Genomic DNA, 27,872 nt, shown 5'->3' with positions numbered 1-27,872 from the left:
CCCCCCCCCCCCCCCCCCATTTCCCCTTCAGTAACACACACACACAACAAGTCTGTATATGTTGCGATATAATATTCTGGTTATGTAATACAGACCCTTCTTTTACTCCTATAAGCTGTCCTTTTGAACAGTCAGTCCCTCTGCTGCCCTCTGTGTGATTGTTTTCTGGTTTAAACGGTTCCTACTGATCCAGTCTGTGAATGTTTTCGCTCTTATCTGGTTTTGGGTAATGTTTGTGCAACAACTGTGGCAGGTAGAGCTGACAGCTTTCTGTCTGGTGGAAAATTCCCAATCATTGACCTAAGTCGTGCTATGATTCATTCGAAAACTTACCGCTCAAAGTCAACCATTCAGTCTGGTGCAAAAGCTCTTTGTTCTGTCAGGAAGCTGCTAAATCCAGGCGATAAGATTACACATCAAACATTAAAAAGCCTCTTGCTACCAGAGTTTAGTTAAACATAGCCTGTAACCCTGTACTGATGTGATTCAAGAGCATGGTTGGAGAAAACTGGCATATAATTAGGGCTCACATTGTTACTTTACTAATTGTAACTTTGGTTTGTTGTTCATGAACTCAAAAGTCATTAAAGAGTATTTTTAAGAAATAAAGGAAATTGGCACTAAAGGTTTCCTCTGAACATATTACATCTTCCTGAATCAGGATGAGTTCCCAGAGCATGTTTTTGTTTTAACCCATATCCATGTAATTCTACTTTTCAATTTCTTACATGGTTACTTTTTTAACTAATGCAAAGTTTTTTTTCTTACTAGTCTGAATAGAAAACTCAAAATCAAAGCCAAAGTTGAGTCTAACAATCTTGTAACTCTCAACAGTGAAGTACTGTCTTGAATTCGGGCATGTTTACGCTATTAATCCCTATAATAAAAACATTTGTAATGGATTTGTCTTCCTGTTCACTGTCACATTAAAAGCTTACACTGATTTTGAGTGGAAATGGGTTGTACAGAGTAAATTCGGCAGATGTTTTTATGTGATCTGTGTCGATGAGAAGTTACAAAGTGCTTATTCACCAAGTCAAAATGTTGCTGCAGAAATCCAGTGAAGGAAAAGCGCGATAAACGGGTGACCGGTTAAACTTCATCGCTTTAGGCACAGTCAGATCATCCTAAAGATGCTGACGGGCGACCCCCGGTACCACGATTGGTTTCTAGGGAAAAATGTGTATTCCCCAACAGTTTGGTGAGTGGTTTCTGTAACGACTTTCCAATAAGCTGGCACATTGGTGTCACATCACCTAAGCAGTTTCTGGTGCGTGCCCCACATCTGTACGCAAGTCCAAACATCTTTGTGTCTGCTAGTCTTTTTTTAAATTCTGTAACAGTCATAACACAGCTCTCATTCGACTTATGCACCCCAACTCCAGATTGTCACTGCCGGCATACCTGCTGCAGAAAACGCGGTCAAAAACTGTTGCGCTTCACTGAATGCATGAACCTCTTCCTGTATAACTGCAGTAACTCGAAAGATAACGGCTTCCTCCTGTCCAAATGCACAACAATAGAAACAAACAATTAAATGGCTCTTACACTTGCTGAAGGTTGCTGTCTGTTATTAGGTGAAAGTCAGTCGTAAAGATGGACTGGGGAACCTCCTTGCGATTTCTTTGGTTGATTGTTGCCATGGCTGCCCGTAGTTTGATTACAGATATTAAAGAGGCAAACTTTTCTGAAAACTAGGGCTGAACGATATATCGCATTTGCGATAATATCGCGACATGATCAAGTGCAATTTTCTAACCGCAAAGGCTGCGATTATACTCTGGACATGTCCAAATTCATGGGCTGCATCCTCCTGAGGCCGCATTTGTAGACCGATTACGTCACAGCGACGTGCCGAAGGCTGTCCAAATTACTACCATATCCCAGAATTCATAGCGCGGCCCAGCCAAACTCCAGTTTCCAGCAATGGCGGCCGCTACTAAGTTTTAAAATTACTCATACTAATCTTTCTGGGTCACAAAATAAACTTTTAACATATTTTCAGGCGAGAAAGTAGTTGTGTAAACATCAAATATCTGCTCGGTTTATCAAGATATCCCATATTTGCAAAAGTGCTTCGACGTTTTCAGAGGCGTCTGCTACCCACCAGCTCGACAGCTAGCCGGGACCTCGAGGGTTACTGATGCGGCCGAGAACGGCACAACTCCCGGCACATCATTTTCAGATCACCGCGGAGTTTCGCTGCTCGGGTTAAACGTAATATATAAGTCACTTAGACAACCTAAAAATGTTATTGTTGGGTTTTTTTCAGTGTTTTGTTTGTTCGTGAGTAAATCGGTTTGGCTGAGATTAAAGTTATTAGATTAGATAAAATAAAACTTTATTAATCCCCCGGGTGGGTTCCTCCTTGGTTTTCACACAGCTGACTAAACGTCAAACAGAAAACTTATTAAACAGAAGTATGAGACAGTCGAGAATTTACACCAGTGTCTGGTTATATTTTAGATGGCCGTCTGCTTCTTGCTGAGTTTATTAAACTCCACCGAGACAGCGGTGACGCTAATCAGAACTAGACCGTCCAATTTCACGCCTTTAAACTTTAAAGGCGTGTTTGTGTGTGTGTTTATACAATTGCTATTATGTTTGCACTTTATGTGTAATGTTACTGACTGCAGAGATCAGTAAGATGTGTGTATTTTTTATTTATTAGTTTTATTTATTTAATATTATTTTTTAATTGAATGACTGTCTAGTAGTTCACAGATGTCGAAAAACTGAGTGTGGTAAAGCCACTGATTTTTTTTATGTATATTTCTGCAATCTGCACATTGTACTGACTTTCATTTTAATGTTTACACCAGGGTTCCTTGTCAGCACTTTATGCTCAGATGTTTGTAAGCTAAAAATAAACTATTGTGTATGTTCAAATATACTGTTGTGATTGAAGAAGTTAAATAAAAATGTCAGTCATCAATTCATGCATCACCTCATGTCATCATAACAGAGGTCTGTCTTCCAGGAAAGAACAGTTTAAAATTAATGTAATATAGTATTGGCCATACTATATGATGTATTGCTTGTCTTTGTTTAATAATACAGAAGACAAAGACCTTAAAAAATAATCGCATATCGCATCGCAATCGCAATATTGGGGCAAAAAATCGCAATTAGATTATTTTCCATAATCGTTCAGCCCTACTGAAAACACTTGCTAGCTAACCATCGAGCTGCAATGACTTGGAAACATAAATGGAGAATGTTTGCCTTCAATAGGCACAACTTCCATACCGCCTCTTCTGTACAAACTACATCAGTCACAGGGAGGGTTTTAATGCAACACTGTATCCATGTGCCAGTCTCCATGTGACAAATCTCACCTTGTAACAGCAACCCATCTGCCAGCAGGTGAAGTCTCTCCTTAAAGACCCTCCCACTTGGTTACCAGGGGATTGCTGACTGATCTTTAGCCCTGTGTGGCTGTGTGTGGAATAACACAGTCCATGTATTCCTGGATATGAGTACAAATATAAATACATTGAAAAGTCACAGTTCCTGACTTTTCCTTCAACGCCACAGTCAAAGTTGGTTAGCACTGGTTCTGGTGGCTAGTAATTCCCCTCCTAACCTTGCTTCCCACATCTGCCTTACAGTAAATACTTTTCAGTGCACAGCCTGTTTGTGTTGCAGTGACCTCACAGCCCCCAAGCCCCCCCCCCCCCCCCACACACACACACACACACACACACACACACAGAGTCTTCAGTCTTTATTTAAACAATGATCTAGCTTCCTGCACACACTCACTCAGTCTTATGACAGGGCATGACTATGGCTGACTGGATGTATGACTAGCTCGTGTGTGTGTGAGAGGGTCCTGGTTTTTTTTGTTTTTTGGAGCTTGTTTTATATCCATTGCAGTTTGTTGCGGCAGGAAGCTGCTTAAGCTGCAGATCTAGGCACAGATCCATTTATATTCACATATAAAGGAACTGTAATGCACTTAATTGCACACAAATGGACTAATTTAGAGAGCTGATTTGGCTCCATGTTTCAGTCATTGACCTTTGTTCTCCTTTTCCACCTTTCTAGTTACAGGTAAAACTCTACACACATTTATACATATCTGTATTAATACAAGCAGCTATTTAAAAAAACAACAACAACAACATCCAAACATACGTGTAGTTACAGACAAACACACTTCAATACCTTCAGTTCAAACATAGTCTCTTTCAAACCCAGGCTTGGATTGCACAAATTAAAGCTGTAATGTGTTATCAGCGAAAACATGGCCCCACCCTGCAGTTTGCAGATTTATTGAACTCTTTATCTAATCGCTAGTCTGGACCTTGAAACTAAAACCCAGCTCTGCCCAGCATTCCTCTGAAAACCCGAGGGGAGGGAGGGAGAGTGAGATGAAGGAAACCTGAGGAGTTGAATGAGATGAGGGCAGGGAGGTATAATAAAGGCATGAGAGTGGAAATATCAGCAAAGGGGCTGGGCATTTCTGAAGAAGCTGGCCATCGGGGTGATATAACAAGGGTAATGAGGGGGGAGAGGAGGAGGTTAAATTTAGAGAAGAGAAAGTGATGGAAATGAAAAATGTGGTGTTTTGTAGGGAAGGGATGGGTGGGAGGAGAAAACAAGGAGCAGGAGGGGAGAAAATGGGAGAGAGGCAGTTAAGAGCAGAGAGGAAGAAGGCAGTTAAGACCTGATTTGGAGCTGCAGTAATGGGAAGCTCACATTTGCAAAAAACTTGCATTGTCCAGCTTTTAAAATCATTTAAGGCAAGAAATGTGAACAAGATGTCCTGTGCTGCTCAAACTCATTTACACAGAGCTGAGGTCAAGACTGCTCCATGCAAATTTAGCGGCTCCGAACAAGCTCCACGCTGTCGTTGACTGCACGAGACACGAGAGTGGAAGTCAAATAGATAAAGAGGCAAAAAGCATGTCTTCAGTATAAGAGGAAAGACAAGTCAGTGTTGTTGCTGCAGGACCGCATGCAGTGCTGGCAGCAGATAGATAAGAGTGAAGATGCAGTAATTCTTCACACGCACACGCAGTGGTGATGCAGCAGTAGTTAGTGATGCTATCAGCAGTCTCTTTCCACACTACTGTGTTAGAGATCCCAGTATGTGAGCAGAAAGAAGGCCGGTGTAACTGCAGCACAGCGGTATATACTTGGCTGTATTTTCTTTTCTTGAATCCTGCAAAAAATATGAATAATTTTTTTAAATTCATTTTTTTGTGTATTCTGTGACATGCATGTAACAGAACACATTCCTGATAGCTTTGTAAGGCAGCACAGTTTGGTGTACTGTGTCTCTCTTAGTGTCCAAACAAGTCAAGTCCAGCTCTGGCCAGTGTTTGTGCACCTTCAGTCAGCTGAGAGCTAGAAGAGAGTGAGTGTGTGCTTTTACACACACTCTCTCTCTTCCGCAGTAATCGAAGGTGCAGTGACCTGTAGTAGCAAGCTACTTTGAAATACCTTTTCCACCATTTTACGGTTGACTGGAAACACGTTTCTTTTCCTTCCCTCACATTCACACAGTCGGATTCATTCACAGGAAGCAGCTCGATACGAGAGCAGAATTCGGCTGCTGTTGGCCTCCAGGTGGCTTCAGCCTTCCTGCTTGAAGGTCAAATAAACTCTTAAAGCTGATGAGTCCGGAAGAAAGAAGACATTTGCAGGGAAATTTAAATTGTTCAGCTTTATTTGCATTCATCTGCGTCATTTGTTTTGATTGCAATCATTGATTGGATAAACACTCAAACAATTAGGCGATCTATTAATTTATTCAGCAGTGTTGATGAGAGGAAAATACCAGTCATTTGCTGGTTTCAGGTCCTCAGCTTCGAGGATTTGTTGCTTTTCTCTCTTGGAGATATTTTTCAGTGACATCTTTGGACGGTAGTTGGTTGGACAAAAGGACCAGTCGAATCTTCTTATGGTCAGAATCTTATTAGATCTACTTTTAGAAAAGATTAAAGAAATAATGAAGGCCAATATAAAAACTTCAGTAATGATGAGAAATAAAGATGGGAATTCATTAGAATTTGGTGGTTCCATTGTGAATATCTCTTATTGATTCGATTCCTTATCGATTCTCAGTGGGTTCTCATCGGCTCTGCTCGCAGAAACACTACCATCGCTAAGAATCATATAAAAGACATTACATTTGTACAAATTCATTACACGCTGTGGGTCAAATGTTTGTGCATGTTGGAGGTATCTGGAGCGTCTGGCTGCTGGGCTGGGGTTAGCAGTCAGTCAGCTAACGTCACTCTGGGTTCTTGGCTAGTTTAGCGTTAGCATGCTGTTTGTCCAGGTACTTGCAAAGACTCAAAGTTGTGTTAGCAACAAAATGCAGCTGTTTCTGTTGTGGATGCAGTTTCCACGTTACCATTGTGCTCCTGTCCTTTATAAATTTCATTTATAAAGACAAGACTAAAGATTCCAAGGAATTAAACTACTAGAAATCAGTTCTCTACAAGAATCGGTTCTTAATTCCCTAATGCTCAATATATTGCTTTGTCTTTGATCTAATTATATTAGAATCCATCATCAGTTCATGTGCATGTTTCACATCTGTATTCATTTTAATACAAATTTCTGCCTTCACTGTGCGCTCGTATGCCACATTGTATTTTAACCTCCTGGATCTTGTTAAGTTCACTCGCAGCGCTCCAAAAACAGCAGCCTCTTAAGTCGAGTTTAATCAGCCTTTTTTTTAAAAAGCCATAATTAGTCAGTTTTACAAATAAACCTTCACCGTCTGCACTGCTGCCCAGTTTAGAATTGGTTCGATGTGCACCACGGGGTGCCGAGAAGAGAAAACATGCCGCGCTGCGCTTTGTTTGGAATCCAAAGTGTGCTGGTACAAGAAAAGAAAATGATGTGAAGGTTTTGGAAAGCAGAACCGGGGGAAAAAATGACCAGAGCTAGAAGTTTCTAGAGCCAAGTCATGCCGTCACATGACGACAAAAAAATGAAGCGATACCCTTCAGAATCTACACTTGCCCTCTCTCTGTTTAAGTTTGCAACTTTTCCTACATTCTAACCAAATTGGATGTTTTTTGGAGTGATTTGATGCTTAAGTATCATCGCACGAGGATACCTGCTGTTATGATCACCATGATCCTCCACAGATGTTTGAAAAAGAACAGAAATCATCATTTATCTCTGTTTCTCATCACATTGACTTTTACTACGAATTTCTGTTTTTCTATTATTCCTAGAGGCTTCTTATTTTCTGCCTCCTGTCGTCACCTCGTGTCACACACACACACACACACACACACACACACACACACACACACACACACACCTCCCTGTTTCTCTCCTTCCTCTCTGGAATGCACTGAATGTCCTTATCTTTGCCCATGCAAACACAAGGGTGAGCCAGCAGCAGAGGTTGAATTCCTCTGCAGATCCCAGGCCGACTGGCTGCACCACAAACTGGCATCTAGACAGCCTACAAGTTAAATGACTCCCTACACGCACTGAAGAATGCTCCGTAAAGACGAGACGTAAAGCATGACCTACTTGTTTATCTTTTGGCCATATTTTTGGCGTCTGGCAGCTGTTGCACTTTCCCATTTATGCAACTTCATTTCCAGCAACCTTAACTTAACAACTGAACCAGAGACATCCTCATAATTTCTATCCTGCACATTAGTCTGCCCTGTTAAAACCCAGCACTTTCATTATACATGATGCATCTTTGGCCCCACACAGTTTGGTTGGGAGATTCAGAAGTGTTATGCTGCTAACTGCTAATGTGGCATTAGAGCTGCTGGCCTCAAGTGAAGATGACGAACAAGCTACAGAAATCACTTCTTTCAGGCTAAACATATTTTTATGAGCACTTTGAGTGTAATGGTGGCTTTCAGTGATGTTTCCTGTTGATAAATTGGTCTTAAACGTGTCCAGAAGAAGTTAATCCATCACATAAGACTGAAAATCACAGCTTTGTGATATGAACCAAAGTCACACACACACCTAGATGCAGTGTCTTGTATTCCGCTTCTCCAGACAGCTTTCCTCCAGACGCTCGCACACAGGAGCCATTGATACCTCCACACAATGCAGCCTCAGAGGCAAACACATGGAATCACAATGCGGCGGCTGCCATACACGCAGCTTTTACGTATGCTTGTGCATAAAATTACTATGACAAGGAACACACAAAAGACAGAGCTGCTCAGTGTTGGTGTCCATGCAGGCCACAATAACACACACACACACACACACACACACACACACACACACACACACACACAGGTCTTAATGGATTTGCTTGCATCATAGCGGAGTACAATGCTTGTCTAAAGAGCCCTACTTGAACAGCGCAGCTGGCACAAATACGACCAATCATCGCTCAGATTAGTATGAGCGGCCCACCCCGCCTCCTCACCCCACCCCTTACCCCACTCCAGACGACTTTCAGATATTTTACACTGTGGCCCAAAGTCCTCTCTTTCTGTTCTCCTTCATGTTTCAGGTCACATGCTCTGACTCATTATTCACATCAGCAGTTCTTCAGTGGCTTCAGGTTGCGAATCGTATTTAAGAAAAATAAACCTGCGTTCTTTGCTTTGCCAAATATATTGTCTCTGCTTAGGCTCCATCATCTGCCAAATCCTTAAGAATACTGAGGGGTGAGCTGGATAGCAGGGACTATTACTTTGTCCCACAGAGAAACTTTCTGTCTTGCCAGTCATCCTCTCACCCACCTAAATATTGCAAACCAAACCCCACCCTCCCCACACCACCATGGTAGTTGTGACTGCCCCCAGCAGGACAGCACAACCAAGAATTGCAGATAGATTTAGTTTTGTTCCACTCTGCTAAATGAGATTATAAATGTATTTCTTGAGGAGCGGCAGCGCTGTGGCTGCTTTAGCTTCCATGACTCCCTCAGGATGTTACGTCATCTGACGCATGTTTTTTCCCCTCTAACTTTCAGAGGAAGCATCTACTGTCCCACTATCTCTGACCGTGTCAGAATACCTAATGATTCACTCTAAGATTATATCGTCACATCCCGTTTCCTTCACCACATCAGCCACAACAATGGCCGTACAGGATACTGTAGCCCATAAAAGCTGCCTCACAGACGAAAGATCGCATTACATCAGTTTTCCCCACATCCCCTAATGCAGCACACATGACTGCTGCAGGAAGGTTCCCTATTTTACTCTGTCTATTCATGTTTTGAGTGTATGTGTGTGTGTGTGTGTGTGTGTGTGTGTGCGCCTCACACCTGTTGCATCTAGCAACCAGAGGCATTATGCCTGCTCTTTCCAACCATGAAGCTGTGCTGATTGTTAAGATGTTCTGCTGTATTGAAAGCGTGCGGTTTTCAGAAAATTATTTGTCCGTGTTTGAAATGTTGTCTGCTGTGTAGACTCACAAGTTTGTTTTATCAGAATCGGCTTGTTTGGCCCAACGTAAGTCTGTCTTTTTACCTTTTGACCTTTTAATTAAATTCAAAGTCTTGACCAAATAATATAGGAGTCTGGACAGACATCATAGTGATAATCTACAGGAGGTTCTCATGTGGTTTGTATTTCTGATTTCACCAGACAATTAAAGTCTAGTTTACTTTCTCTTTTTTTCTTGTTTTAAGCTGATGTCTCATTTATAATTGTTAAACCATCTAAATAAGTAACCCTTTAGAGTTCTGGATTGTCAGACGGGAGACAACCCAGAGTTTTTGGGGTCGGCCTAAACGATGGAGACTATCTATTCTGTGTGTTTGACTAAATGCTAAAAATCTTTGTCCAAAGTAACTGCGCAAAGCTGGCAAGTTTTTGGAAAAACCCTGGCCTGGGACATTTCTAGATTATGAAGAGGGGAAAAAAAGGTTTCAGAGCATAGCTGCTGCACTGACCTACGCAGAAAACACGTTACACACTAGTGCAGGCGTCTGTTTTGTAGAAGAGGTGGGTGGGTACACATCTATGATTAATAAGAGTGTGATGAGGGTGGGATGTTTATGCAACACTTTAAAAAACATACAAACGCATGATAATAGTCTTTGGCTAAAGGAAATGGCCAGTACTGTCTCAGCCTGGCTTAAATTAAAGAATTGCATGATAACGAATATCTGTTTTCAAACTCACAATATTTTCAGGATATTTGTGACGATGCAGGAAAAATCTGAGTGACCTTTTATTGCAGTTTGCAGAGCTTTTTTTTTTTCTTCTTTTTTTTGTTTTTAATTTAAAAAAAAGGTGCCAGCAGCAGGATTATAGTGTAGTAGGTAATAGCTAGTGTTTTCCCTGGAAACTTTAAGTAAAAGTATAAAACACCTGTTTTATTTGAACAAAATAAAACTTGGGAAAAAAAAAAGCCACCCGTGGGTGGCACTTTCTAACCAGCTGGTTAAAGCCCTGCGTTTCCTCCATATTACTGCATCAGTGATTTCCATGCACTGTTTGCTTTTCCCGTCATATGGATTCTAACTTCTGAGTGATGCAGTCATGCTTGGTTGAGTCATTTGTGTACGTTTGCATCGCACATCAGCAGCTGCTAGCTGCCCGCCTGCATAGGCTGATTGTACTCAACTGTGTTTTTTGCCTCATGGTTTCCACCTTCAGCAGGAAAACCTTTCAAGTCCTGTGTTTTGATGGAGACTGTTGAAGTCGCTCCCTTGTAGGGGGAAAAATAATCATCATTTGACGCTGAAACGCAGCTCTTACTGTCAGACATGCCCGGGTTTGACTCGTCGTTGCTCACACAATATCGCGACATGACAGTTTTGCATCATGTAAGTTTATATTGGTATTAACGCGGATTAGACGATATAGTACATGCCTAATGCAAATAGTTTTTAAAGATTTACATTGCAAAGTATTAATAAATTGTCCAATTAGAATTGAAATGCAAAGCTTGTGTTTGTTACTACATGTTGTGTTCTTACTTATTCTTGATGCCTGATAGTCATGGCTTGTTTTTGTTGTAGAGCACAGAAAAGCACCTGTAGGGTATCAGATTGAACCATGTTGGCTGTTTGTTATAAATAAAATAAGAAATTGTAGCACATTTGAAGCAGACCAGGCATCAGGACACAAAGCCATTCCAGTCTAAATATCTTTTCTTTTCTTTTTTTATTCGTGCTGTTCATCTGAGCCTTGGTTGAGAGCATTGAAGCCCAGACTCCTCTCTCTCCCTGTCCACTTACTCCTTCTCATCAATTCCTACCAAGACTTTCCCAAGCCAACTGAGAGATGCAATCTCTACTAATATATGTAATATGTTTTTGTAATTACTATTATGGGTATCTTCACATCATTGGACTCTCATATGGTCTTTAACCTGTAGCCATTACAAATACTTTGTGGCTTTCTCTGTGCCCCGTTTCCCATCGTTTCCTTGGAAGCTTCCTATTTTGTATCTTCAGTTAAAGCTCATTCAGTGTTTATGCTGCTTGTCTTTCTAGAGAGTGAGCCACAAAAATGTTGAGCGGTACCACATGCTTCATGCTGCTCTGTTAAATAATGAAAATCTAATTTGGTCACAGTATATGACAGAAACTGCTGTTATCACATATACTGCTGTCACTTTTATCTACCTGACCCCCACCACAAATTTTTTCAGATTGACAATCGGATGAAAACGGTTTTGCCTTTTGTTTGTTTGTTTGTTTGTTTGTTTGTTTGTTTGTTTGTTTCAGGTCCTCAATGCCCAAAAAGCCGGCTACAAGGCAGCCATTGTTCACAATGTGGAGTCGGATGACTTAATCGGCATGGGATCCAACGATGGTAAGATGCTCCTGTTATCTAGTTCAGTGCTTTAATGGGTGCTTGTTGGGTGGCCAAACAGTCTGAACCTCCTTTCCTTTTTGGATGTCTGTCCTGTGAAGCTAACAGCTCAGTAATGCTAAAATTTGGGATTAAGTGTCGAAGATCAAGGTCACGCAGATCGCTTTTGTATTACAATATCATAACATGTTACACAAATGTGTGATAGGACAGAAATAATGAATGGGTGAATTTTCATAGCAAGAAGATCAGCTTCACTCTGCACAAACACTTCTCTGGTCTTTGTTCAGCAGCATAACTCAGCAGCTGGTGAACCTTTAAAATCTTTCCTCACCACACTCCCTGCCGGTGGCTGATGCCCTCAGACGTCGGTGCGTTGGTGGTTCTTGGTGTCTGGGGCTGGGTGCTCATGTATGTACCGGCTCACTCCTGGTGGCCGTTTGGCGGGGCCTGGCGCCTGTGGCCCAGCTGGGCCCCGCCAAGCGGCCACCAGGGGCGTGGGGCGCCCTCTGGGCCTGGGGCCCGGTCCTCTCTGGCACAGCTGGCTGCCGGCAGAGCCCGCGGGCACATCACTGCAACCCCCTCTGACCTCGGCTCCGTGGCTGCTGGGTGACCTCTCGTTTGGGGCTCTCCTCAGTTCTTCCCAGGAGGGTGGCACAGTTGCCCCCCTGGTGGTCCTCCTTGGGTCCTCGTACTCTGGGGCCTCTGGATTTCTGGGGCCTGGATCTCCTCCATACCTACTTCATGCCCTCGGGGACGGGGCTATGGCTCCCCACACTCCCTAGCAGATCATTACATGGAGAAACCTTTTGAATACAAGTGTGCTGATGCACACAGGTGTACACACAGGTGTTCACAGACACAAACTACACCTTTCTTGGCTGCTACCTCAAAGCACATTGTGCGCTGTCGATCTTGCGTGCTGCACAATAACATTTAAAATTTAGTATCTACTGTCAGCTAGTTTATTGTGATGGTGTTGTATTTATTATGTTGCTCTTTGTTGTTTGTTTTCTCCTGTTTTTTCTTCTTCTCTTGACAGGTGATCCAGGTGTTTTTTTTCTTTTTTGTTTGTTTGCTTTTCTTTCTTTTTTTTCTTCCCTCCTTTCTCACCATCTCTTCTCCCCCCTAATTTGTATTTCTCTCCCTCTCTTTCTTTCATTCTTTCTTTCTCCCTGTCCTATCGTCCAGTCATGTCTGTCCCGTTTGCAACAACTGAAAATAAAATAAATACATAAGTATAATAATGGTCAATCAAATGGACCAATATGGCAGGGCCATGATGATCCACTTGGTAAAGTAAATCCACTGGGCATCTTTTTTTGGCCTTCAGACAACAATTCTGACGGCTAAAGATCCAAATGGGACAGGCAGAAAAAAAAAATCTTTCAAAAGGATGCATCGATGTTTGCAAACGCTCAGGTGTAAAGTATTTGACTTATTGGGGAAGTTGTTTTCTAATCAGAAGGACAGTGGTTCAAACCCTGGCTCCGCCAACCTGCTTGTCTCAGTATCTTTGTGCAAAATGCCGATCACCACACGTGCCTTAGATGCATCTATCAGCGTGTGTGAACATGTGAAATGTGTGTGAATGGGTGAATGAGACTTGCAGTAAAAACGCACTTTGAGTGCTCAGAAAGGAGCTTTAAAAGCTGCAACTGAAAGTAACTGAGTAATTCTAGATGTATGTAACTTATCCATTTTGTTTGTTTTGGGTTTTTTTAGTGGATATCATGAAGCAGTTGGTTATCCCGTCTGTGTTTGTGGGCGAGGAGACTGCCAACACTCTGAAAGAGGACTACATGTATGACAAGGGGTAAGCTCAAACCCAAATCTCTCCATTTTCTTCTTCTTGTTTTTTTCTTTTCCTGCCCATCAGTATAAATAGAAGCAGCTTCCTGCTCGGCTCCTCTCACACTCCACTATGAACAATTCTTACTTTCAACACGTAGAGGAGAGCTGGCTGCTTTATAAAGCTGGATCACTCACCGGCCATTCTTTGCTTTCCAGCCAGGAGTTTAATTTGTTGTTACTGTAAAACAAAATGCGCAGCGTGAACTGTAATATATCAAGGGGAGGACTTGTCGCTGCCGATCACATGAGCTCAGAGGTCACAACATTAACGTTTCATTTCTCCACCTTAACTCGGTTGGTGTTTGTGTCAGATACACCCTAATACGTGAGGGTTATTCCCACATGCTGCGCAGCCAGGGAACGAACACCAAACATGGTATTGGCATATTTGCATCAGCGTGGGCCAGTTTGGTTGTTACATATTTGCCTGAAGCACAGATAGTCTGCTGCAGAGAGACTTCTGACTGAAATAAAATGTCATTATGTTGATAAGGGGACCTTTATGTGACTGTCACACAGCTGAAAAGCACTAAAGGGAATTTCCTTAATGTGGCAGCTCACAGCAATGAGCTATAACAGAGTGCTGTTGGTGTAGGTCACAGTCAGCAGCATAATGCGTGTCTGTGAAAAGGAAAGGTTAATGTTTACCTGTCCTGCACCTGACAGCGCTCTGCTTTTCTTTTAGCGGCCACGTGGTCCTCCTGCCAGACTTCAGTCTGCCTCTGGAATACTACCTGATCCCCTTCCTCATCATCGTGGGAATCTGCCTCATCCTCATTGTGGTCTTTATGGTTGGTAAATTTAAGATGTCTTCATTTTAACTCAGGGTTAAAGCATTTTACAAAGGAACAACTAAACTTGTGTAAAGATGGATAGTAATTTGTTGTTTTACTGCCATCGATTTGATGATTAAGAAGTAAAAACAGTCAAATCCACACTGGTCTGATACTGAAAGGGCTTTTTTCCTCGTAAGGACTCTTACTTGCTGTAAAAATAATTCTAAATTATTTTAGGAAAACCAAGTTTTAATCCCAAAACGTTGTTCTTCATCAGGCACCAGACTTCAGCCCAGGTTGAAGTCGTTTCATTTTTTATGTTCCTGTAATAATTAATCCACCAGTATTTGCAAGCTGTTTCATTGAAATGTTAGTTTTAATGCTGAATTGTAAATATTGTTGTTAATCATGAATTTTTGAATTGACAGTTTTACAGAAAAGCAGAAAAAATAGTAAAGTGCATTATTAATTTTAATTAAAATGCCAAATCACATTAATTTACTTCCATCCCTGAACAGAAAGACATTGTTTTCATGGTTGAATGTTATGCTTGATTCATTTTTTTGGCTTCTCAAAAATGTCCAGCGTGTTAGCTCAAATTTTGGTACGAAAATAATAATTCAGTTTATTTGCTTAATAAATAGCAATAACATTAAAAAGTTTTAAACGTGTTTTTGAGCAGTTTCTTGTCTTTATGACAGGTGGTCTAATAAATTTCTTATGCACTGTAAATTTAAGCTTCTTTGACTTTACTTGCACAAGATCTGTGTGTGGTTTGCGCTCATTTTGACAGTTTTGCTCTATTTGTGCTTCGACTAGATCACCAAGTTTGTCCAGGATCGACACAGAGCTCGGAGGAGCCGCCTGCGCAAAGATCAGCTGAAGAAGCTTCCCATCCACAAGTACAAGAAAGGTAGGAAAAGATCAGTGGTTAGCATCGAGGCTTCACAGGAAAATCTCAATAATTTCACTTCCTGGCTCAATAAAGGTTAATTTAAGAGTTCTAGGTGGCTCAGTTTTTTGCTAAAGCTACTGTGTAGCACAACATTATCATTATGCCCATTATGTGGAACAGTGCTACATGTCTGTTAGCAAGGTTTCATTAAGTTTGTTTTCCTTTAGCAAAAAATATTCCAGCATTGTGTTGACTCCCTGAAGCAACCAGGCGTTTACACATCTTTTAGTCTGACCTCTGACCTTCGCGATCTGTAGAGATGCTATCTTTGCTCTTTCGCTCCTTTCTCTCACATGATTCGGCCAAGAACAGAGATGTCATCGATGCATTGCGACACACCACCGCTCCCTGGAGCTCTGCACCTAATCGGATTAATATGGACTTTTTGATTTTTTTCCACAAAGGCAGATTAGAGCTCCTCTCTGTTGAAACTGGACACATGACTGATGGTTTGGAATGTAATCTCAGTCATGCTGGGGGCCGGCTGGGTCGAAAGCTAAGTGTAATTTGGATTTTACCTGTCAGGCAGATGTACAGTAGAGCATGTACCGCTTGTTTGTAATAGGAGAGAAAATGTGATGAAGTAAAAATAGATCTCTGCTTTTATTTTTGTGTAAATATTTGAGTGTTTCATCAAAAACCTCTGAAAGCTTTTTAAGTAAAACTCTGTGGCTTCTCCTTCTTTCTAAGTATAGGTGTCAGGCTGACTATAGCATTGTTTTGAAAGGCAAATCCTCGTTGTGTGTTGGGTAAATAAGTTTGTCTGTGTATTTAGATGTTTGCCGGCTGTGTTACCTCCAGCAGATGTATTTTGCGGGCTGGAAAGCCCCGGACTGCAGTCGTCTGTGCAGGGAAACACCGGGGAGCTTTTGTAGAGAATGGGTGGTGCATAATAAGTATCCCCCTTGCAAAGCTGCTAATTGAGGGGGGGTTGAGCTGCAGAGCTGCTCCTCCCTGCCTGGCAGTAATGGAAGCACGTGCAGCAGACCAGCTAAAAGCAGCATGTGCTGCTCTGGTCACTGTTTCTGTCACGTTAGGCTCTGTGGTTTGTGCGCTGTCACGGATGCGTCTGCGAGCAGTGCCCACTCTGACTCAGGGTTTCTACCAAGCACCGCTGCAGTCACCCTTTACTGCTCAGGCGAGTTCGGACGTTCAGGAAACAGCCTCCGGGGCGGCGTCTGCACGCCTGTCAGCTGAGTCAGAGCGTTTAACAACATGGGAAGGGGACACCAAATCTCCACCTAATCACCTTTTGAGCTCTGCTCTTTGGAGCAATGCTAACCTGGCAAGAAACAAAGTGTCAGGTTTGAGGATGGGAGGGCTGTCGCAGTGGGACAGCACCCCTGTTGTCTGATTTTGTGTTGTTAGGCGGTGCTTACCTCAGGTAAGAGGAAGGCCTCAAGCAGGATTTGGCCTCTGGATTTGGAATGACTGCAGCACTATTTCTGATGTTTGTGTCACGTAAAGGGAAATGGGCTGTTTTTGTAAGTGTTGTGAGTTAGTGATATACTAAGTACATACACCAGTGAACCTCTATGGCTATATGGTTTCCACACAAACCCTCATCTAGAATGCAAAAGCTTGTCATTTATTGATCATTGTTTACAGCAGCTGGTTGTATGTGTGTGTGGGAGGGGTTTAAGCGCCACATTGTGACTTGTATTATTTTTAGCTGTAGCCTTGCTTTGGGACAACTCGACTCCACACAATTCAATGTGATGCTAAGAAAACTTGCATCCTGCACCGTTGCTGAAGTTTTTGGCACCGTGCCTGAACTTCATCGCTGCAACGGTGCAGCTTCAGACTGGGAAAAATGTCTAATGTTGCCCTTCTTGGCCCAAGTTGCAGCGGATAATGCTGAGCTCGGACTCCGGGGTGCTTTGATCAGATGCAGCTTTAGTGAGTGGGAGTACTCTGATGCTGTGTGGCTGTTGATCTTGAAGCTGCAAATCTGAAACCCTGAACGGTTTCTTTACACCTTTGATGGCTACTAAGGGGGCCAGAGTGTGCCAAGAAAATATCCTCCCCACCGTTACACCACCACAGCCAGCCTGAAGTGTTGATGCAGGATTGGATCAATGCTTCAAATTCTGACCCGGCCATCCGAATGTCATCAGACAAGGCAACATTTTTCCAGTTTTCTATTGTCCAGTTTTGTTGAGCCTGTGCAAACTGCTAACAGGAGCGGACCCTGGTGCGGTCTTATGCTTTAAGGCTTGATATGTAGGTGATCTTCTGCATAGCTTGGTAGTAACGAGTGGTTATTTGAGTTACTGTTGCCTTCCTACCAGCTTGAAGAGGCCATTCTCTTCTGACATCAAGAAGGAATTTTCTCCCATTTTTTTCCAGCATCCGTTGTGTGGGGAAAATCCCAGTAGGTCAGCAGTTTCTGAAGTACTCGGACCAGCCCGTCTGGCACTAACAACCACATTTAGAGTCACTTAAATCACCTTTCTTTCCCATTCCCATGCTCAGTTTGAACTTCATATAACTGGCATATAATTGGTTGATTAGATACTTGCATTAAGAAACAGTTGAACAGTTACTCTTAATAAAGTGGCTGTCGAATGTATTTAGACAAAATTGAATATTACAGAGTTTGTCTGAGTGACTGTGACAGTGATTTCTTCTAGGATGCCCATTAAGAAGGCACAATGGTCTCGCTTGATGGTTCAAGCATGAAAATGATGTGAATGTCACTCTGTGGCTTCACAGTCACTCAGTGGAACATTTTGGACCAACGCACAAAATGCCAATTTACCAAAACATCAAATTTACGAAGACAGAACTCCATTAGAGTTCCAGACAGTCGGTGAACTGATGCCATGGCACATTGAAGCTGTGATAGCAGCAGGTGGTTGTCGTGCCGAGAGATAAAATGATAACATGGTAACCTAAATAGCATTTTTTTTTCTCATACCCAGCAGAGGACGACTTCTCTAGTTGCAAAAAAAGTCTGAGGAAGTGACCCGAGCAAGCGCCAAACACTTTCCTGATGAGTTTATGGTCTCATTGAAGCTGGTTACTATTGTTAAGGTTCAAAATATTGGGGATGGAGACAAGAGAAAAAACCACAATAACAACACTGGTCCGGCCGGGTTGAGTCAAACGATGATTTAATGATCACACACGTGGGAGATGGACACTGATGCAGACAGCCTCAAAATCTCAAAATGGTGGAGCATTGCTCAAACTTTTATAACCTCTGGTGCCTCCACCTTATCATAAAAAGCCTAAACATTCACATGCTCTCTCTCACACAGCGCCTAAGCTACGACCTTGGCTCCCTGTTTATCTGCTCCTGCTGAAATGGGGCAGAAAACTCCAGCACACTCTGTTCTCTTCTACTCAGACAAATTAGACAATAACCTTCTGCGAACAGTATTTCTTATAACTCAGCAATATAATGCATCATAAAACAATATCATTCATTCACAACAAGTCAGCAATTTAATGTAATGCAAATCAGTTTAACTAATGCAATAGTTATCAGCTTCTTCTAATTCAGGAGAATAATGCAAACTAAAACTACATAATAATTCACAATCTTTAATTAGGGGTATAACATGGCATAAAATAATATCATAATTTTACACTATGTAGCTCCTTCCTCCATAAAGACAACATTTGATGATTTCCTGTGTACCCTTCAGTGTGTGTGTGTATATATATATATATATATATATATATATATATATATATATATATATATATATATATATATATACACACATATATATATATATATATATACATATATATATATATACATATATACACATATATATACACATATATATACATATATATATACATATATATATATATATATATATATATATATATATATATATATATATATATATATATATATATATGTATGTATGTATGTATGTATGTATATATATATGTATGTATATATGTATGTATGTATGTATGTATATATATATATATATGTATGTATGTATGTATGTATATATATATGTATGTATGTATGTATGTATGTATATATGTATATATGTATGTATATATGTATGTATATATATATATATATATATATATATATATATATATATATATATATATACGTATATATATATATATATATATATATACGTATATATATATATATGTATGTATATATGTATATATATATATATATAATATATCAATAAAGACGTAGTTTGATGACCATTAGAATGGTTGGTGTGTGCATAGGCAGGGACCACCCTCACTAACTTCTAATACAAACCCAGTCATTTTATTCTATAGGCAGGTCTGAAATATATGACCGAAACCGCTCAGTTCAGAAAAGAGCTTTAAGGGGTAAAGAGTGAGGGCAGGTCATGTGGTGTTACCACGTGAGCGTGCAGCGTCGTTCGCTTGCTCAGTCACATCCGCTGCTTATTCATAACTTCAAGGCACTGACACGGTACAACCTAAAATCTACAGCTCAAGGCTTTAAGACGGGCGGGGCCTCACTGACCGGTGTGTGATGTCACGCTGTTTGTCCATCTTGCACATACAGTCTGTGGGCCCGGCACCTTATTGAGACACATGATGTTTTCTTTTTGTAGTCTGCTGTCATGCAGGTCGTTCGGTTAGATAAGTTCGACTGTTGCAGTTGGCCAGCAGACAGTGCTCGTAAAGATATGGGTCAGAGGGGGTGATGGTGGATAACGTCACTTGTGTGCATGGGAATGGGATTCCTCAGACTGAAATGAATAGTAAGCGAGACAAGGAGTGTCTGCACAATGCCTTAATGAAAGCCACAATACCCGTGCAATCAGCGCACAATGCCAGTATGTAACATAAGACCTGTGCCGGCATACAGCATTATGTAATTGCAGCTGTGCGACTGCCGGCTAAGCACCACACTGCCATTAACATGACATATGCTCCAGTTTGCTTACAGAACCTTGCATCAGCTCCACTGACAGCCTGACATTTGAAAGCGAGCTTTGACGCCAGTTTTTGTCAGGAGCCGGCGTCTGACAGTTGTATGAGTCAGAAAGTGTGAATGCACACGTGCAGCAAACTGACTGGAAAAAACAATAAATGAAGGGATTGATTTTGACCCTTGGTTTTACTCCTCCTGTGATCTTTGACCTGCAGTCTGTTCCTCCCTGTGTATGATGAGTCACCCCACCCCTCCCTGCAGCTTTGCACATTCAAACCAAGGCGAGCACGCATGCACGCGCGCGCACACACACACACACACACACACACACACACACACACACACACACACACACACACACACACACACACTGACTGGACTGAGCAGCTGCAGTGTCTCAGCCGTCGGTGTGTGAAGCATGTTGATGTCAGTATAGAGGAGCCCTCTCTGTCTCTGAGCTCAGTGGCCTCCTTGCCAGCTGTCCTTGTCTGGTCGGCGGTGACAAACTGTAGATGCTTCCCCCCCCCCCTCGTCCTTTTACCCAGTTTCTGTCAGCCTCTCTTTCATTCGCCTGCCCGCTCCAGCTCTGCTGCTTGTCTGAAGTTCAGTAGGACAGCGTGATTCCCTTGAGAGCCAGGAATGCTGGCAGGCTGGCCGATTAATGGGGAAAAATGGAGGGGAGAGGAGCTGCACCAGCTCTCAGAGCTTTTTAACGTGTGCTACTAGCCCCGAAACGTAATTGCGAGGGATTCCCAGCATCTGAAAAGTTGCCAGATGTGGCCTAGATGTTTTTCCAGGGTCCAACAGCCCAACTTTTAAACTAGGATGAGGAGAAACCACCATCCTGATGAAAACCACGCTACTCTAGATATGTTATGTACCCCACGTAGCCTGAATCTCAGCTCACAGAAATTGCGTTATTGTGGTGGAATATTCGAGAAACGTCCCCAGCAGTTTCTTTGATCAGCTCATGGGGGTAATTTGTTCTGTGACGGGTGTCGACTCGGTTAGACTGTGTTCTGCTGCAGTGCTGTGCAGAGCCCTGGGCCTTCCTGGAGGAATCTCTTAAGTTTTCGAGTGAACAGGCCATATTTGGCCGTTCTGAGCAGCCTTAATAAAGTGCTAACAGCTTTTGAAGTGTAGCAGAAAGCGATCCTCGATGGCATTTTTATTTATTTATTTTTAAATGTTATCTCCCCAGTGCGAGGCCTCAGAGTTCACAGAACAGAGTTCAGAAAGCCACTGAACGTTTTCTCTGCTCCTCAGAATAGCTCAGTTATTGCCACAGTTCAGCATTTCCTGAGTGGATACTGGATCCTGGATCTGTGCCTGCACAAACTCTCCCTCACCCTGCGACTGTTCAGCACTGGCAGCGAGGAGAGGAAAGGATGGAGGCCGCCCTGGAGTCGTGTCAGAGGAGTGTTGGGCGAAAAGAAAATTCGCGATGATTGTGGTTGTGTTGGTGTTTTGAGTTAAAAACAAAGCTGAAAGTGAAACGGCCGAGGCGGAGCCGCAGTCGGACACGCTGCCTCGAGTTGGAAGTCGATGATGGAGGGAAAGGAAGGAGGGGCGGTTGATGTGACTCCCCGTCCTTATACGGTCACATGCGGCTCTGGCGCGGACACAGAGAGCTCAGTCAGGGAAAACATGCTCATTTAGAGCTTACATAAACACACCGACCCACAGCCCCCTGCTCTCCCGGCCTCCCTCCAGCTCAGGCAAGGAAAGAGGAAGGGAAGGAAAAGGAGAAGAACGCTGTGGAATTTGAGAGGGAGTGCGCTGATGAATTCCTGAGCTTTCAGTGCGCACAGGGAATGAGATGCTGCTCTGCCCTGCAGGCTGAGGATGGGATGGGTGGTGCAGGGACAAAGAATCGAAGGAAATCGGACTCGCGAGGCAGCCGGACTTTGTGAACCTGCTCGACCTCAGTGACCTTCAGAAACATTAGCACTGTCAGAGATCACAGTGCATTCATTCTCTACTATTAAGCATGCGGCATCTTTATCAATGAGTCCCATCCCTATTAGAAATTATGACTCTCAGGTGCTCAGAAAGCCACTTTCTTTCAAATGTGTTCAGTTAAAGGGAGAATATGGTTTCTTTCTCCCCCCCAGGTGATAACTACGATGTGTGTGCCATCTGCCTGGATGAATATGAAGAGGGAGATAAACTCAGAGTCCTGCCGTGCTCTCATGGTGAGTGACTACAAAATACCCACAGTTACACTGACAGAAGCCAGTTACTCTGATTTATTCCGTTTGGATCGTTATCATTTTATTAAGTAGATAACGAGGCCCCATCGTGATCTTATTCTCGTACTTTAACCTTTGCTGTGACAGCCATCAAAGGCTGGGTTGCATAAACAGGATGCCCTTTGTGTTCTCAGCCTACCACAGCAAGTGCGTGGACCCGTGGCTGACCAAGACTAAGAAGACGTGTCCGGTGTGCAAGCAGAAGGTGGTGCCCTCGCAGGGCGACTCGGACTCTGACTCTGAGGAGGGGGAGAGCGGCCCCGAGAACGAGGAGGTGTCTGAGAGCACCCCGCTGCTGCGCTCCCTGGCCTCCACCAGCGCCCACTCCTTCGGCACCATGTCCGGGGCGTCGCGCTCCGAGCACGACCAGGAATCCTCGGAGTACGAGGACGACGAGCTGGACAGCAGCGACACCGAGGAGGAGGTCACCGTGGAGACCGTGGTGGTGCAGATGCAGCAGCCGTGCTCCGAAGGCCACGAGCACGACCTGCCCCGAGCTTGACCGACGTGTCGCTTAGAAGCTCCTCGGCCTGCCCGACCTCACAGCTGCAGAGACTTTTGTTGTGGGCACAATGCAGAGTCATCCCAGTTCTTCTCTCACTGCTTACAAATCCATTGTAATTTCCTTCTCACAAAATACAAATCTTAAGTTTTTGTTTTTTATCATGATTATGGACGAAGCTCCAGTCTGCATACCTTTGGCATCGCTTTGGCCAGACTGATGCGTACAGTACACTGCCATACTGTACTCTTTATTTAGTCGTAAAAAGATGACACACAAGCAGACGAGTCCAAAGGTCCCGGACACACGATCAGTAAATGTACTGTGTATATAAATATAGATCACAATAAAGGACATCTTGCATTTATTGTATATACATGTTCATGCTACAGTGACACAGGTTGGACCACTATGCACCATTGGTTTTATAAAATTAACACTTTGAGCCACAGTGATGTGGTTTGCCAATTTATTTCTATCATTAACCTTTGTTTTGTTTAAGGAGCTCTTGTGTTTTGTGCCACAGTTTGTTACAGTGATTCACACCAAGAGAAGCTCTAGTTAAACTGGTCTGAGTGACACACTGGAAGAAGAGGGTGTGCTCTCCGTGTGGTGTCACATGAAGCTGTGGGTTACACCAGTTCAGATTGTGAGAACTGTCCGTCGCCTGTGGTGAACTTCATTTCGTTAAACTCGAGCAGTTGCTGTTCGGTAGGCCTCATGGTGCACGCTCAACTGACCCGATGTATTTTTAAGACTGTTTGTAGTAAATAATCAAATTTTTTTTTTCATAACACAGCTTGATTTTTTTCGTTCGTGAATCCTGTTGCCTTCTCATTTCATGTATTTTTTGTTTTCCTGCTCAAACATCTCTGTAAAACTTCAATAAAACGCCTGACGAAGAAACTTGACTGAGCTTCATTACTTGAGCTGAAAAACATCCTGCAATTATAGGTTTCTTGGTAACATTCAATAGTCGTCCAAAACGGCCTAAAACGTGGCAGATCTGGTCTTGGTTCTTCAACGCTTCCTCGTTTCCAGTGGAAGGGGGAAAAGAGCTTGGTTTTTTCTTCAAAAATAGTCTAATCTCAGCTGTTCTGTAGCCTTCTAATCATCTTTTCTTTTTTAATTCATATTGAAGTTTAATGTGCTTGTATAGACAGTAAATTTACAACATTTACAAAGAAATAAAATGCTTTGTTTGGTATCAAGCAATGCCACAATATTTTTTTTTTTTTTCGAAGAAAAGAAAATACTTCCCAAAACTTTATTTTTTTTAAGAAAGAGGGAAAAGAAAAACAGCGGGGAAGAGGGACGAGGATAAAGGAGAAAAAAAACAAAAGCAGACAAAATACATATCAATCACCTGTTGAGAAAGAAAGAGAGAGAAAACAAGCAGAAGAGCAACATAATAAACAACATCATGATCTATGGGAATATAACAGTAAATATTAAACATTATGCAGCACGTAAGATCGATGGCGCACAGTGTGCTTTGAGGTAGGAGCCAAAAAGGGTGTAGTTTGAGTGTGTGAGCATGAACGCGCTTGTAATGATCTGCTAGAGGGTGTGGGGGGCCACAGCCCCGTCCTCCAGGGCATGAAGCAGGTATGGAGGAGATCAAGACTCCAGACATCCAGAGGCCCCCAGAACACAAGAGACCAAGGAAGAAAAAGCCGCGCCACTGTCCCAGAAAGAGCTGAGGAGAGTCCCAGATGAGGGGTCACCCAGCAGCCGCGGAGCAGAAGCCAGGGGGGGTTGCAGTGACGTGTCCGTGAGCTCCGCCGGCAGGCCCAGGCTCCAGGCCCCGACAAGCAGCCATCAAGGAGTGAGCCGGTGTGTACCTGGACGCCCATCTCCGGACACAAAGAACCACCAACGCACTGATGTCTGAGGGCATCTGCCACTGGCAGGGGAAGTGGAGGGGGGAGATAGACCTCCATACCTTAGAGGGCCTGAGATGTCCCCAGAGAGGTGGCGTCTGATACCCAACCTGACATATAGACACAGACATACAGGCACACACAGATACAAACATCCATTCCCACCCTCATGCTCTCATATGCACTTACTCCACACTCACCCAACGTGGAGACAGACATAAAGAGACGCTGTACACACGATCACACTCCCCAAGTGTACTCTAAGCCCCAGGTCTAGGTACCCTTGCCCCTGGAGGGGGAAACTGCACCCAGACCCAGGTAGTGTTACCCTTTTCCCTGCGGTGGGGAGAGGCAGACCGCCCCGACTCCGCAGCAGCAGGGAGGCCCCACACTCCAGACCCCAATCGGACAGCCAACTCCTCCTCCCAGACCCCCCGCTCCAACAGGCCGCAGAGAACGGGGGTGTGAGGACTCCAAACCTCCCTCCACCCGCTCATTGTAATGTTGATGCATGTGTGTTCTAAGGTGCATTTAAAACCCAGGAGGGCTTGGAGCTACCTGCCAGAGCAGCAGGTAAGCGCATGGTCCCTCCTGCTAGCCCTCAATGTCTACGTGTATTTAAAATTGAGAGGTGGGCAACGACGCCAGGGGTGAGGTTGTACACCCTGATGGTCTTGTGGATTCCGTGTAGCGTGCCCACCCCCAAGGTCCTATATGTATGTGTTATGAAAGTGTGAGTAACGTGAATGTCTAAGTTGTGGGATAAAATTGAGGCACAGGCAGCCAGAAGGGGACAGAGGGGGGGGTAGCCTCCCCTGCACCCTGGTGACACACCTTTACCCCAAGGCCCTGCATGTGTGGGTGGTTGTGGTGGAGCGGGAAGAGGGAGGCAGCTGGAGATGGGGAGAGAAGGAAGGGCGGGGCAAGTGACCCCCTCCCTGGGGCCAGCTCCCCCCGCTGACCCCAGTAGGCACCCCCATACTCTGCAACCCACCAGGGAAAGGGGGCCCAGGCCCATCCAGACCGGGGTCCAGTTCAGCAGCGCCGCCCGGCCCCACAGAGCCCGGGACAGTCCACCCGACCCCACCACAGAGAAAACTGCACCCACCCCACCATCCACTCATCTTCCAGACTACATAAGACAATAAACACCCAGGCTGAGATCTTCCTCCACCTCTCCTGTATCTCCCCCTCCTGCAGAGTGAGTTCCTGAAGAGAGGAGACCTCCTGCAAGATGTAACAGCCTCCCCCACCTGTTGAAGAGCCCCCCAGGTGGCTCGATGCACTGGCGGCACCCTGCGCCAGGGCTGGGCCCCCCTTACACCCACAACCCCGGCAACACACCAACCAGGGCCCCAGCCCAGAGACAGAGCACCCCCAGAACCCCACGCCTGTCCCGGACCCACCCAGGCTACCAGGTCAGTAACCCACGTCCATCAGCACAGACCCTCCCCTACCCCTGCTGCACGCAGCCACAAGGAAACCGTCACCTAAGAGCCAACAGAGCCCTTAATAGGCCATGACCGCAATCCCGGGTTGAGCCCTCCAAGGAAGGTGCTCCTGGGGAATCCTGACGCCCCCAAGCCTGTCCGTACCCCCACACCAATCACAACAGCAACCTTCTAATCATCTCCATTAACAGGAACTGTGGACTTGTGGTAAGGAAATGTCACATTATGGTCTTTTCTTAGCACTTTATGGACCTTAAACATCTGAGAGTAAAGATGAGATGCGTTTTGATGGACCTTGAATGTCTGTTAAAGTAATTAAAAGCCACCTTAAGTTCCTGAACAGCTGTAATGAAAGCAGTAATGTCTCATGCCTGGTGTGACATAAGAAAATAAATTAAACTTTTCTGTAGAGGAAAACTCATTTGAGAAGGACTTCACAATCTTACACTCAGATCTGAAGAAACACTTATGTTCTGGGACTAGCCTTAACCCATGTCTGGGAGCTCAGGCACCTTAGATGAGGCCTAACCTGACGGTAACACCTGCAGTTAGCTCAGTCCAAACATTACCACAGATTCACTGAGTGTAAAGTGTTCAGATCAACAGAGAAGACAGTAAACTCACAATCTGGTTGGAATAAATTTATTTGATCTGTCTGTAAACAAGGTGATAAATCAATTTATGGCATTTCTTGGTTTTATGCATATGAAATCAAATGCATTAAAGAGACTGTATCCCAGATGTAAGAAGAAAAAATAAAAATAAAAAAAAGTGGTGAGGAAAGAAAATGAATAGACCGGCAAACAGGACTTTAAACAATTTTTTTTCCTTTTTTTTTTTTTAAATGAGTACACATATCCCACAAGGCCTAAACAGTGGAGCTGAAGCTAGAAAAATAAAGAAAAAAAAAGTGCCAATGAAATGACCCCTTCATGGACAGTGGGTAACAATCCGTTTTACAACAACAACAGATCTCTCTACGTTATGGCACAGGATACACAGGTTCTGCAGTTAAAGTTTCGACAAAACAGCCATGAGCGTCTTTGTTCCAACTAATCCCATCTCCCATTAAGAGTCATTTCTACTGTTATTTTTTATTCCCCCCACTTGGACGTTGTTAGCAGTGCTGAGCGTGGACAGGCTGATTCCCCAGAGCTCAACTGACTAGAGAAAAGGCAATTTATTCCACAGTATTATAGTTGTCAACACAGCATGGGGCTGCTGAAATGCAGTTGTGTTTCTTCTAAGAGGAAAAACAAAACCTAATGATCATTTTCTTCATAAACTCCCACCCTTACCTCCACTGATACTTCACTTCTTTTTTTTTTAAACTTTAGTATTACTGTCTGGTTAGTGTTTCCTTCATCAGAAAGAATAAAAAGCAGCCATCCTTCACATGATTTAGAGCGAGTGTACAAATACCCGACCTTCAACTATACTTGGTCCTATATAAAGAAAAAGAAATTCAAACTGGACACACTCCAGAAGGTTATATGCTGGGATGTCTACTGTCCAAAAAAAAGAAAGAAAGAAAAAGGCAGCCTTTAAAAAGAAAACAAAAAGAAAT

General features: G+C 43.4%; 1 protein-coding gene across 1 annotated transcript in view; it reads left to right on the top strand.

Annotated features, from left to right (window-relative positions):
* Window positions 1–23,867, top strand: part of rnf13 (ring finger protein 13) — a 39,927-nt gene extending 16,060 nt beyond the window's left edge. The window contains exons 5-10 of the mRNA XM_085372122.1: window positions 11,645–11,732; window positions 13,458–13,548; window positions 14,272–14,377; window positions 15,182–15,275; window positions 22,332–22,412; window positions 22,604–23,867. Coding sequence (XP_085228248.1) covers window positions 11,645–11,732; window positions 13,458–13,548; window positions 14,272–14,377; window positions 15,182–15,275; window positions 22,332–22,412; window positions 22,604–22,971 — 828 coding nt within the window. The 3' untranslated portion in view covers window positions 22,972–23,867. The remainder of the gene's footprint in view (window positions 1–11,644; window positions 11,733–13,457; window positions 13,549–14,271; window positions 14,378–15,181; window positions 15,276–22,331; window positions 22,413–22,603) is intronic.
* Window positions 23,868–27,872: the final 4,005 nt, after the last annotated feature.

This window comes from Diplotaxodon limnothrissa, linkage group LG15 (genome assembly GCF_057381915.1).
Source record: "Diplotaxodon limnothrissa isolate DT_005_m linkage group LG15, D_limnothrissa_male_GT1.1, whole genome shotgun sequence".
Taxonomy (NCBI): domain Eukaryota; kingdom Metazoa; phylum Chordata; class Actinopteri; order Cichliformes; family Cichlidae; genus Diplotaxodon; species Diplotaxodon limnothrissa.
This window is presented reverse-complemented; position numbering and strand designations above follow the sequence as displayed.